The sequence below is a fragment of the Equus quagga genome, chromosome 9, assembly GCF_021613505.1.
Source record: "Equus quagga isolate Etosha38 chromosome 9, UCLA_HA_Equagga_1.0, whole genome shotgun sequence".
NCBI lineage: Eukaryota > Metazoa > Chordata > Mammalia > Perissodactyla > Equidae > Equus > Equus quagga.
The window spans coordinates 6612851-6625519 of record NC_060275.1 but is presented as its reverse complement, the minus strand read 5'-3'; the positions used below and the strand labels follow the sequence as shown (position 1 = coordinate 6625519).

The 12669-nt window shown below is 44.8% G+C and overlaps 1 protein-coding gene across 5 annotated transcripts; it reads right to left on the bottom strand.

Annotated features, from left to right (window-relative positions):
* Positions 1-3548: 3548 nt before the first annotated feature.
* CBLN2 (cerebellin 2 precursor) lies at positions 3549-11614 on the bottom strand. Of its 5 annotated transcripts, none has more exons than XM_046672032.1 (5): positions 11524-11614; positions 11024-11068; positions 9375-9886; positions 6256-6375; positions 3549-5988 (listed from the first exon to the last, which is right to left on the bottom strand). In XM_046672032.1, the coding sequence occupies exons 3-5, from the start codon at positions 9729-9731 to the stop codon at positions 5791-5793; spliced, it is 675 nt and encodes a 224-aa protein (XP_046527988.1). In that variant the 5' UTR covers positions 9732-9886; positions 11024-11068; positions 11524-11614; the 3' UTR covers positions 3549-5790. The 5 variants fall into 5 exon arrangements, with proteins under 5 accessions (XP_046527988.1, XP_046527987.1, XP_046527989.1 ...); XM_046672031.1 differs by lacking the exon at positions 11524-11614 and adding an exon at positions 11294-11452; XM_046672033.1 differs by lacking the exon at positions 11524-11614 and adding an exon at positions 11310-11326.
* Between the last annotated feature and the right edge of the window lie 1055 nt (positions 11615-12669).

Genomic DNA, 12669 nt, shown 5'->3' with positions numbered 1-12669 from the left:
CCCAAATACGGACCTACACACCGCTCATAAAGCCATACTGTGGCAGAGTGTCCCACATATAAAATAAAGGAAGATTGGCACAGATGTTAGCTCCGTGACAATCTTCCTCAGGCAAAAAGAGGAAGATTGGCAACAGAAAAAAAATTGCAAATGAGGGGTTTTAGTAATAAGCAGAATTTGCCCAGTTTTTCCAGTTAATTTAGTTATACTTTAGTTATTATTCTTATTGTAAGCCAGTTCCATAATAACAATGCACCTAGCATCACAATAAGTGTTGACTTATAGTACAAAGGCAAGGAAATATTAGGATGCTCGAGATCCTACCGGACTTTGAAAGCATAAGAGATTGCTATAAGTATTTTTAAATGAATAAAGTAAGAGTCAAGCAAAATACTTAGGAGTTACTCATTCTGATGATTGCCAATATTCAACTCAAACAATGATTTTTTGCCACCTGAAATGAATTCAAAAGAAGAAATCGGCATTCCTGAAGAATGTGAGGGAACAATAATAAAAGGTAAGGCATTGCTAGTCAGGTTGCAAGACCGGCAGGGGCTCGTTAATAAGTAGCTTCCATTCTGCCAGGACAGCTCCAGTGAAAGAAGCATCCTAACCCTGGGGAGTCCTGCTGCAGGCATTAGGAAGAGGGAATGAAGATTTCTTTTCCAAATTAAGTTGTCAAGGAGCTCATTTACGCTACACAGTGAGTGTATGTGGGCGAGCTGATGAAGATGATGATTTATGATGCTATAGACACTTAGGTGATTTCGGTGATGGAAATCCACAGCAAAATCCACTTAGGAAGATAAAACAGAGCTCCTATTAGCTATAGGAGGTAAAACCACGTGGCTTTTGCCTTTACAAATTTCAAGTTACCCTACTGGGTTTGGGAATGGAAAGAAAGCTCATTTACTCGGAATTCTTGTTTTAGTATAACGTTATTATATATACTTATACACGTGCCATTTTTTAAAAAGTTTATATTCGCTGGATCCACTTTAAAGGAATTTTGACAAACCCTTTTTTTCCCCTCTTTTGAGGAGATAGGTGAGGACTGAATCTGACTAATCTCCTCATGAGCAGCTATGTTACAAATTGACGTTTAAAATATCTAAATGTGAATGAATTGTAGGCCTCCGTCTGCAAATGCAGTAAATATACTTTTTGGTGAAATCTATAGGCAAAACATATGTTTTAAGAAGCTAAGCAAGTACATAAATAGACTTGACTAATGAACGCGGCCATCATCAATTACCGTCTTCACAGTGTATCATAGAAAAATAAAGATTAAGAGCACAAATTACGTAAAATGATAAGACCAAAATGGAAATTGCATTTTAACTTACTTCAGTGTATTTGATGTGCTTGCTCCTTAAATGCCAAGAAAATTAATTTTAAGAATCTCATGAGAATTTATAGGCTCTGATCTTAAATTTTAAAATGCTCACAATATTCATTTTAGTAGCAAAGTGCCAGCTTGAGAAATGAGTCTCAGTGACAAGTAAATTTCTACATAAGCAAGGTAAAAGGACAAAACCCCATTGCAGTCCTATGATTAATCTAGTTTTACATGTTTTACAAGTACTGTTACAGAGTGATCAGTAAACCCTCTAGAGTGATACAATATAACCTGCTTCTGTGAGTTACATCCTTCATTTCCACCATCTTAAATATAATGTAACAGAGCCTTTCATTCATGTGCATCTATGTATTAGGTTATTATATATTTCCTATGCTGTAGAAATATGAGCATTAGCTATTCATTCTCAGCAACATTATCTTACTGCAATATTTATTTCTTTATAAAAGATTGCAAAATTATGGGGACACAAATTGACAGAACGTTCTTTGCTTCTTTTGCTATATAGGAGGCATGCTGGAGCAACCTTTGGCTTATATAAAGTGATTCATCAAATTTTCCTCTAACGTATTTCTGGATTCCAGGAGAATGTGGCCAATCCATGTATTTTATATCACTATGATAAAAATCAGGTGTTTATGTTCATGTATTTACAGGCAAATGAGAAATATGTAATGGTTACTACACATGTGACTTGATAGCAATTTTCCTGCTAAGATATCAAGGAAATACTACAAATAAAATTAAGGATTCAGCCAAGATTTTAGTTTGTTTTGCATATCTTTTATAACTCTCCTGATGCTTGATAAAACTAGATTCAGCTAAAAAAAGTTTTTCTAAACAAGTAAATCTATGTACTCTCTACAGGATTCCATGGGTTTTCATGTCATTATTCAATAGGCTTTTATCACCTGTGCTCTGAGCAGCCATGTCAGGCACAAACTTTAAAAACATGAATACATAAATCAAAAGTTTTAGGATGCAAAAAGGCTCAGGAATTACAGATGGTAAACACAGTTTCTCAGGACTTAGAGTTGAAACATCATGGTTGTGATTCAAATTAGAATATATTTTAAGTTAAAAAAATAGTACCGTTTTAAAAACATTTACAGTTTGGTAGGATTAACATGTATCAGCTAGAGAAACTTACTATTGTAATGCCATAATATCAGTACCTCATTTTTTACTTGTGTTAAAAATGTTACAGTCATATATTTTTATAAAATGTTGGTATTACAGCCTGGAACAGAAAGCTGAGCTTGAGCCATGTAGGATAACAAATAACATAACTGAGAATTAAGTTAGTATGAAAATGTATAAATTTTGATATGTTCATATTACCAGCATTCTTAAAAGTCAAATTATGCTTAAATATAATGCTACAATTTTAATACATTGTTTGAGAATATGGAAATTTATTTTTACATAAAAGTATCCTCCTGTCAGATGTTCATTTGAAATATTTTTTATAAATTACATTTTGAAAAATTTGATTTTCCAGAAACACCCTCCCTCCATATGATGTCTCTTGTTATCAGGGCACGTTAAAGTTCTGACACTTCAGTGTGATCCTCACAGTTGTCTTGTGAGTTGCACAGAAGGTGAAGGAGTGATTGTCCTCTCTCTACAGATGGGAAAATTGAGGCTCAGAGATAAGGCTGCTCAAATAGGGCTGAAAATACTACAGATGTCTCTTTTTTTTTCCCAATGAAAAGAAAGTATATTCCAAATTTCGATCTGACCTACATATTTTTATAGACCATACACAGGAGCTTCATCTCCCCCAAAGATCCTTAGCCATACAGAACCTTAGCAGATATGGCCATGGGTGATAAACAAGTTCAGAAACACTAATGTCATGGTTTCTTCCCAATGTAGTCTTTGGCATCTGTCTCAAAAAAAAAAAAAAAAATAGCAGTGGAATAAACAGGATGAAGCTTTTGTTCCTAATATCAAATAAACTCCTGAAGTATATTTATTTTTAGATTGGTCAACTCAGTAACAGTTATTAGACAGTGTAACCAAATGACAATCTATACGTAATAAAGTTGCTAATACAAATATGTGTATTACATATTAGTAAGCAATAAAAATAACAAGTACTCATATATCATTCAACCTCTGAAGTATTATATCGTCTCCTAATGAGGTTTGCTGTTTTTTTTAAATTGAACAGAAGGTTAAGGAAATGAGTAAAAGAGGACTAAGTAACTAAAGAGCAATAAAACACAGAGAAAAGTATTAGCTGGCATCCTGCTGTGTACATTACCTGCATCAATAACCAACGCCTTTGATAGAAGTATGTGTCCTAAACACAGAGGCAAAATACATGCCTTTGGTTGATGTTTCTTGATTTCTTTCCCCCTCACAAAATGTAACAGCATTTTAATTCAAATTGAATTCTGCATCCTATTATTCTCTTCACCTAAGGCCAGTAAAACTTGGGCTCTTATTCAGGCGACATTTTTTCATTTATAAAATCTCCACTGTATTTCTTATTTGAAAATGGAGCCCAATGCTTCCCATCCTCACACACATCTTAGAAACACCTGATGCTATCTTAAAATGTCAGTTTCTTCTATAGCTGTGTTGCCTGATTGAAATTTGAATTGGAACTTGTGCCACATCAATGATTACATGTGATAAAAGCAGACTGCCTATCCATACAGCCTTTTTGATAGTCTTTTCACATTATCTCCCCCAAAATCTTCCTGTGTGAAAAATACATACGGATAAATTGAAATGTATACAAATGTGCAATTTCCACCTAGACCCACAGTAAGATCCGCATGTGGGGTTGTGTGTCTGTGTGTTTTTTAAACAGGCTCAGCATGCATTTACTTTCCCCAAGTCCGTGATGCTTGGCCTTTACTTACACGCATTTTGAGAGCTGGGAGACGGTGTGGAGGGAGAAGAGCAAGCCAGACATCAAAACCATTTATTCTGAATCTTAAATTATGACTTTTTATCATCAATATTTTGGTTACATTGTTACACAACGGACAAATTAACATCCATTTTGAGGTCTCTTCTTTGATTGCTTTGGGATTAGTGACATTTCCTTGGCATACGAATCCTGCACGCATCAACTCTCAGCTGTATTTTAATAATATTGTTGTACAAGGTGCAAAACAAGAAGGACTTGTAAAAGTGCTCCTAGGATGCCTCTGCCAATACCTTCAACCACATGATATCCAGGTGGCTGCCCCCCAGGGGCTCACAGGGGTGTGTCAGTCAACACACCTCTTTCCTTGGGAGATCAGAAGAGGATGCTGAGGGAGAGTTAGCTGATCCTGCTGCCTTTGAAGGCCCGACCCTGGTGTGCTCACACAGAGGTGAATCCAAATAAATGAAAACATACCACTGGGAAGACCCAGGTAGACTTGGAGAAGAAACTACATCTTTAGGAGACTTGGCCATTACAGCTTCCGTTCTCATCTTACATGATTCAGGCCCCCAGGAACATCAGGTTCTTAAAGTATTCCAGAGTGTAAATTAAAAAAGAAAAAAAAAATCCAAGTTGTCAGTTCTAAAGGTGCCTCTGAGAGCATCTCTTCTAAAGAATAAGCAGAATTGTCCATCTGTCATTTTTACTTTGATACACAGGTGCCTTTTGTTTGTTTTGGCCTCATCCAGAACAAAATATACAGGTATTTTTTGTTTTGTTTTGTTTGGTCTCATCCAGGAATTCAACATACATTTTCTCTCTGCCACCCCAACACAAAAAATAAAAATGGGGGTGAGGAGACAGAGCTGAGTGTGGAAAGAATAGCAAAGCTTTTTGAGGGGGAAAAAAAAAGCACATACACAAACAATACAAAACAAAAGTCGCAGTCCATTCGTGCAAAATTTGCTTCTCTGGATAAAGCACTTCTTGACAGGTTCACAATGCCCCCTTCTCCCTCCCGAGTCCACCCCATCCCCCCGGGGGAAAAATACAGAACGAAAGTGAAGCCATTCTTTCCCTTAAGGCCGAACAGACACACAGAGAACACATTTCAAGGACCAGCTGGTGGGCAGTGATTTGCAGGACTCTTGCTCTGAGCCCAGAACACAACCTGCAGTCCATCCAGGAGTCAGCGACACTCCTCACGCGGGGCAGCAAAAAGCATACGAACAAAAGAAGAAAAGGCAGTGGTCCCAACAAGAAAATCCGATATTGACTTTACAATCACAGGTACAAATTGCTCAAATCGATAATTTCATTTCTCCTTAAGACCTTGTAGTCTAAAACTAATTAGAGGCCAGGTTCCCGAGGAATGGTCAATATTCAAAGAAAATACTGGAGCTTTAGAAGGAAATCATTCTTCTACCGAGACAGTCTGACGGAGGTCGGAAACAAGTTGTCCTATTCTGGCAAGTTCAGGGTGTTAGGAAGGGCGGATACTGGGTCCAGATCTCAACTTCCCACCATCCAGGGGGCTCTGCATTTATAGAGGAAAAACCAAGAAGCCCGAGAACGTGGAGTATTTCCAGCCCCCCATGAGGTTGCCCCTCTCCAGCTTGAGGTGAACTTTGTCCTCTCTTTCCATCAGCAGCAGGACGCCATTGCTGGCAGCTTCCCTGGTAACATCCTGGTCTCCTGCGAATGCTGAGATCACCGGGTAGCCGTTCTGCATTAAACTGACCTACGAGGCAGAGGGGAAAGCTCAGCAGACCATGAAGGACCCCATTTCCACACACCTGTTCTTTTCCCCCTGCACATCCCCATACTCTCCACAGAGCCCAAACCAAGGGCCAGACCCAGGGACTCAGCTGGTTCCAAGCCCCAGGCCCCTGGTCAGCCCTGCTCTCTGGTTCATCCAGCCTCACAGAGAGGGTGAAAGGGGCTGCAGCAATCAGGGACTGTTAAACCCAAAGCTAAAAGGGTCCAGGCAGTTTTCAAAGCTACCCACCTGGATGGTTTGCCTGTTGTACACTTTGACCACGTGGAAGCTGAAGCTATAAATCCCTTTTCTTGGTGCTACAAATATACTGGAGGCAAGATCGAAATGGTTGCCAATATTTACTAAGACCTGAAAAACAAGAGGGAATACGGCACAAACCTAGCAAGCCCCTCCTCAGCATATGCTTTAAACAGACTCCCATAACCACTGACACTGGCTCCTCTGAGCTGCAGGGCAGCAGGCAGCACCAACTCAGCGCCCCAAGGCTGCCCCAGGGAGGAGGCGGAGCTGGAGTGAAAACATCCTACAGCGGGAGTTGATTTCAAAAGTATTCTAATGGATTATAATTCATAAAAGTTTTTTAAAGTATATTTTATTCATGAATTGAGAAAGTGGATGCAAATTTTGTATGTTGGGGGCAGGGCAGAGAAAGAGAACAGAATGGAAAGAATGGAAAACAATCAGGTCAGTAAATGAATTGCACATCGAGTCTGTTCAGAGATTGGTGGGGTTTGGGGACGTCAGCATGGAGCGTGCCATACTGAATGGGTAGAGAAAGGGCTATAGAGGAAGTGGCCCATTAACTGAGATAGCTTCCATGGGATCAAGCTGGCGACCTCACTTCGCGGACTCCATGAGAGAATGGAGTGTGCAAGGTTTTTGTCTCCATGCTTCCCAGCCTCTGGCACACTCCCTGGCAGCATATATTAGGAGCTCAATAACGGCTGCAATAAACGTTCGCTGTGCCTGTTCCCCCTCACTTTCCTCTGAGCAACATGCTTGCTCCCTCAGCTGAGCTATGATGTCATGCAAATAAGCTTGATCAATAACGAGAGAGTCAAAACAGCCCCTTGGACATCCTTAGCTCAAACTACGGGAATTCCACAAGGTGCAAGAATAATGACAAAATCAGCCACGGGACACAAGAGCACATGACCCTGCAGACGGCTGTTCTCAAATAAAAGGCGGATAAGAATGCTACAATGTCAAAAGCAGAACTTGAAGAGGGGAGGGCCCCCATTATGACCCAATTCCTTTGCAGATGTTCAAGACAGACTCTTGCCACTGTGTCTGGATTCTGTCCCAATACCGACTCACATATAAATGCACAACTCAATTAAAATAATAAAACGGCTTGCCTGGTGTTAGCTTTTAAAACAAACAGCCAGCAACAACAACAAAACCCAAGATTGAAGATCCTGTCATCTGTTCAGAAAGTAAATTCGCAACTGAGTACCTTTTGCTGCTATTTCTTACACACTCATTATAGATGAATAACATGCAATTCCTAAAGCAATGTGCCTTGCTGCCAAGGACAACTGCTGCAAGGACTTGGGGAATAAGCCCGCACCAGCTTCTTCAAGGGAGCTCCGAGTACCACTTCAGCCCCCACTGCAGGGCACACACAGCCACTCAGGGCTCTATTGTTAAAGATGACAATGCTTCAGGATGCCTGTTCCCGGTCTCTCCAAGGCTCTGCTCTCACTCTGCCTTACAAGGCTTTAAACAAGAATGAAGGATTCTCCAGTCAGCCCTTGGACTGCTTCTTACAACTCAACTACCTCAACTCTTTCACTTCAATTTTAAATTCAGGAAACTGGTAAATTCAGGGCCCTGCTGTAGCTGAAAGAACACCCAGCCAGCCCCAGAAAAGCAGGTCTCGGTTACTCCCTAACGGGGGAACCAGGGAAACATCATTTAACCTGCTCTGGCACAGTTTCCCCATCTATAAAATCAGAATCCTACTATGCTTATCCTGCCTGATGTCACAGAGTTTTCTCGACACTCAGATGAAATGATGGATTTAAAAATGCTGTGAAAACTATTTGTAGAATGCCAGAAGGTGAATAATAATAATAATAACACACAAAAAAGAACTTATTCATAAAGTAAATAGTTACCTAATGCCTATTTCATTGTTGTCCGCTTTATTTGGACTTAATTAAAATAAATACTTTTATGTCTTGTAAAAAAATGAAGATTAAAGGGAGACTCCTCCCAAATAACCCCAAAACTTCAAATATATAATTCTTAACAAGGATTTAAATAAATGAATACACTGGCCTAAAAAGAGTCAACAGTGTGTGTAGGTTTGTCACTACTTAGGTGTGAGAGTTGGTTAACAGAGAGAAGATAACTCAGTTAAGAGTCCACTAAGCCCAGTACTCCATTCTGTGGGAAGCATTTTGGCAAAAGGAAGGGACTGATGAGTTAATGTTTAGAAACCACTATAATGTTTTCAATTTGTTTCTGAAAACAACAGAAACCAAGGGAGGGGGGTGGGGGGACACAAGAGGAAGGCCACTCTCTAATCCTGAGCAGAAATAACCCAGAGAAGGATTGCCAAGGCCTGATCATATTGCTGACCCTTCTGCTTTGAAGCAAGCGGAAGAAGAGAAGCGGCTCAGGGCAACTTGTTACTGATCTTTATTTTGTTTTGTATTTATATAACCACACTATATATTATATTGATATATTGCATATATTGTATTGGTATACTGTGTTGTATATACTGTATTTACTATATATTCCATTTATATAACCATACTATTTTGTTTTGTCCTTATATAACCATCCCTGCCATTTCTCCCACACTCTTCTCCACTTATTTTTCTTGAAGATAACCATCCTCTCCCCAGTCCATTCTAAAATAAGCAAAAGGTATATATTTTCTGAGCGTTGTCTGAGACCGTAAGAGAAACCCTTCCTGAGCGTGGAGAGTTTTAAAGGCACTGCCTCCGTAAGTTGACCACCGGGGTGACTGAAGCCCATTCACCACAAATGACACCCCCACCCCAGCGAAAAGTACAACGTGCAGTTTCCTTTGGGGAAATACATTTCAGACCTCTTAGCTTTACGGGACTCTTAGAAAGCGTAGGCAGCTTTAGGAAACTCTCAGTCATCCAAGTGCCAACTGAGCTGATAGCTATAAAAAAAGCTACAATGTGGAAAAGGGAAATGCGAAGGAGGGCTTACTAAAAAAGGAAAAGGGAGAAGGGTAGGGCAGGGCAGAGAGGAGGAGGCAGGCCGGAACTCCATGTCTAGGACGCCAGAACACCAGCCCGCGGGCCCAGGCCCCCGCTCTCTGCACCCCGGCGGGAGGCGAGGCGGCAGGCCGGCCGGCTGACCTGGTCGAAGTAGATGGTCATGGTGCGGTTGCTCATCTCGGACGGCTCGTGGTTGGTGCTCCGCGTGGCGGAGAAGGCCACCTTGGCGCTGCCGGAGCGCACGGAGATGCCCAGGGAGGAGGTGACGGCGCCGTCCGCAGACGGGCTGGAGTCACACACCACCAGGCACTTGCCCTCCAGCACGATGGGCTCCGTGTCGTTCTGCGCCCGCACCGGGCAGCCGGCGGGCAGCAGCAGCAACAGCAGGGCCAGCGCCGCCCCCAGGCAGGAGCCGCAGCAGGCCGGCTCGCGCAGCGCCCCCCGGGGCCCGGGCATGGTCAGCGGCGGCCCGCGGGGGCCCCGGCCGGGCGCCGGCATCCGGGCTAGGGGGCGGCGCGCGGGGGCGGAGGCGGGCAGGAGCAGGAGGAGCGCAGGAGGAGGCGCTCAGGGTCGGGGGTTGCCTCCTCTGGCCTCGGTCCCCTGTTCTGATGGTCAAGGCCAGGGTCGTCCTCAGAAGAAAGGCGTCAGCGGACCTGTCAGGGCAAAGAACCCAAACCCTTAGACTGGGAGGTGAAGCTGTGGGAAGAGGGGACCTGGGGAGCAGGTGCCAGCAGCACTCGGGCCCCCTACCTGGAGGCCACCCTTGTAGTCCCCCGCACAGCCACCACCTCCCGGATTGGCACAAGTCCGGAGAAACGCCCGGGCGCACTGGGCAGGGCATGCCTGAAGGCTCCCTGGCGGCGCGCGCCGGGGTGCCCACGGATTGTGCAGGGAGTCAACGCTAAAACAGGGTCGGGGACTCTCAGAGACCCCGTCAACGCCACCCCTAGGCCCATTCAGCCCAAGGCGGGGGAGGACTCAAGACGCTGGCAAAGGAAAAAAAATCCACTAATGCTTTATCGCCTTCATTTCAGCCGCATTTTCTTGAAAGCCACACCAAGAAAGCTTCTTCCTTTCTCTGCTTTCCCTTACATCCTCTATTTTTCCATCCTGGAGGTTTTATTTAAAAACAAACAAACAAACAGTCCACTTGGTGAAGATTTTATCCATTTTCCACCCAAAGAGCAAAATCCCCAGGAAGTTCCTTAGGGTGAATAAGATTAAGAGGGGGCAAAAAAAAAAGAGATAGAGACCCTAAAATCAAACACCCACTTCCAAAGTCCCCGCAGCCAGCGTGCCCTTTTGGAGAAGCCCCTCGGATCCCTCTCTCTGGCGCAGGACCAGAGGATTCCAACGACGGGAACCCCAAGCTTGGCTGATGGTGCAGCTTTTGTCTCTAGACTCGGGCTCCCTCCGCCCTGGCTGGGAGGCAGCCCTGTAGCTTTCTGCTAACTTACGCGCCCGTTGGCACTTCTACTTGGCCCTCTCTTCTCCCACCAAACTAGACAGGTCATTTCAACATCCAGCCGAAAAACAAAAAGCAAAGAAGCCTCTCCCCTCACCGCCCACAGCCTCGGAACAACTCCTCCAATAGTCTTTCTAAGAAGAGAGAAGTTGTTTCTCCATGAGTATCCTCTCCTCAGCCCCAGTACAAAACGATTTCGATATTCTCTCTCTGTCGCGCTCGCTCTCGCCGCCCAGACCGCAGGCTCGCCAGGGTCCCGGTTAAAATAAATGCATGACTGCAATTAACGCGCACGGAGCCGAGGGCAGGGTCGGGGCTGGGTTACCTGGAACATCCATGATGAAGGAGCGCTGCTGTCCACGAAGTTGTTCTGCTTAGAGAAGACAAGCCGGAGCTGGCGGGAGGAGACACCGAGCACGACCCTGCTCCCCGCGCGTGGCCAATAACCGCGCCGCCCCGCCCTGTCCCTTTCCCGCGCCGGCCCGCGCTGGCTCTGGGTACGCCCCGCGCCCCGCACCCGTGTGCACCGCGCCGCGCCTCGGCCCCGCACGCCCCGCGCCCTGCACAGCGTACGCCCCCCGCTTCGCGCCCGTACGTTTTTGGCACCGCACCCGGGCCTGCAGCCTCGGAGGGCCCCTCGCGCCCAACTCGCCCTCAGCGCGCCTCGCTGTCGGGCCCCCCAGTCCCCGCCTCTCGTCCAGTCTCCGGACAGCACAGCCAAGTGCAACGAACGCCCTGAGGACTCCGGGCACTGGCCCCTCCCGGGCTCCGCACCAGCTCCCAGCACCCCCGCCTCACCCTGCACCGCCCAGGTCCGACTCTCACCCAAAACCCAGAGCGAAATCCTCCCAGATGCCTCTTTTTAAAATTAGGCACCCTCAAAAGCACCGGTCGCGCCTCTTCTTTTCGATTCTTTCTTTTCGTTTCCAAATCCCCTCCAAGTCTTAATCCTGAATAGCGTGACCACTTTCATAATTAGGGGGTAAAACAGTGTTCTTGGAGAAAAAAAAAAAAAGGACTGGGATGGAGAGAAAAAGCTTGGGATTTTTAATGGTTTACAGGCTGCGGTTCCGGAATCTCCAGTTTGGGAAATGTCAGGTTTTGGCAGGGATTAAAGAGGCGCCTCCACCTGGGTTTCTGTGTCTGCTCCTCTAAACCTCGGAACTCGCGGAGCGCGTTGGCACTCGCGCTTATTTATTAAAACGGCTGCTCTGAGCTCTAACGACCTGGGGAGACGCACCGGGTTTCCGAGATGCGCCCAGAGCGCGGGCGAGAAGCGCAAGCACGGACGTGGGGCGCCACCTACGGGCGCTGGGGCCTCCCTGCCTCAGGCTGCGGGCTCCGGCAGAAGAGGGGGCGTCCTAGGGACAAGGATGAGGATTGCTGATGGTCTTCTTTGACCCCCAAAAAGCAGTCCCGGCCTCTGAAAGAATATAACAACAATAAACGCTCTTTCCAGTGTCCTTCAATACCCTTGCCCCTGACAAAACGAAACAGCTGTCTTGAGTTTGCAGATCTTTACTGCTGTAACAACTCTGCAGTCAGGTTACCAATGGTTATTGTCTGCAAAACCTTTGCATGGACGCTTGGGCTGCGTAGTCCATGCCTCCCTTAAACAAAGAATATTTAAATATGCACCCTTCTTATAACTTGACTTTTAAAAACATAGTTTAGATAAATACTTAGTCCTTTGACTTGCGTAGCATGCTTTACTGATAGCTGATCAAAAGTGAACCGAAGTCGGACAATGCTATTAGTAAGAACAGATCAAAAGTACTTTTTATTGTTCTAGACTTCACACTCAACTCTCTTTCTTTCAAAGATTTCAGCCCGTGTCCTGGTCCCGTGCTACAACGTGAGTCTTTTTAGGTAGGGGGTTTTCAAGGCCTTATTTCCCATAAGCTCTCACATGGCTCTTTTCCCTGTTTAAAACTGCCGAGGCCTCATCTCGGAGGACTGAAGATGAAATTC

Excerpts from the sequence above, each read along its gene's own strand:
- CBLN2 (XM_046672032.1), bottom strand. The coding sequence starts at position 9,731 with ATGCCGGCGCCCGGCCGGGGCCCCCGCGGGCCGCCGCTGACCATGCCC. Across the intron at positions 6,376-9,374 it reads TGACCATCTACTTCGACCAG|GTCTTAGTAAATATTGGCAA; the intron begins GTCAGCCGGCCG and ends CTTGTTTTTCAG. Across the intron at positions 5,989-6,255 it reads ACAACAGGCAAACCATCCAG|GTCAGTTTAATGCAGAACGG; the intron begins GTGGGTAGCTTT and ends TCTGCCTCGTAG.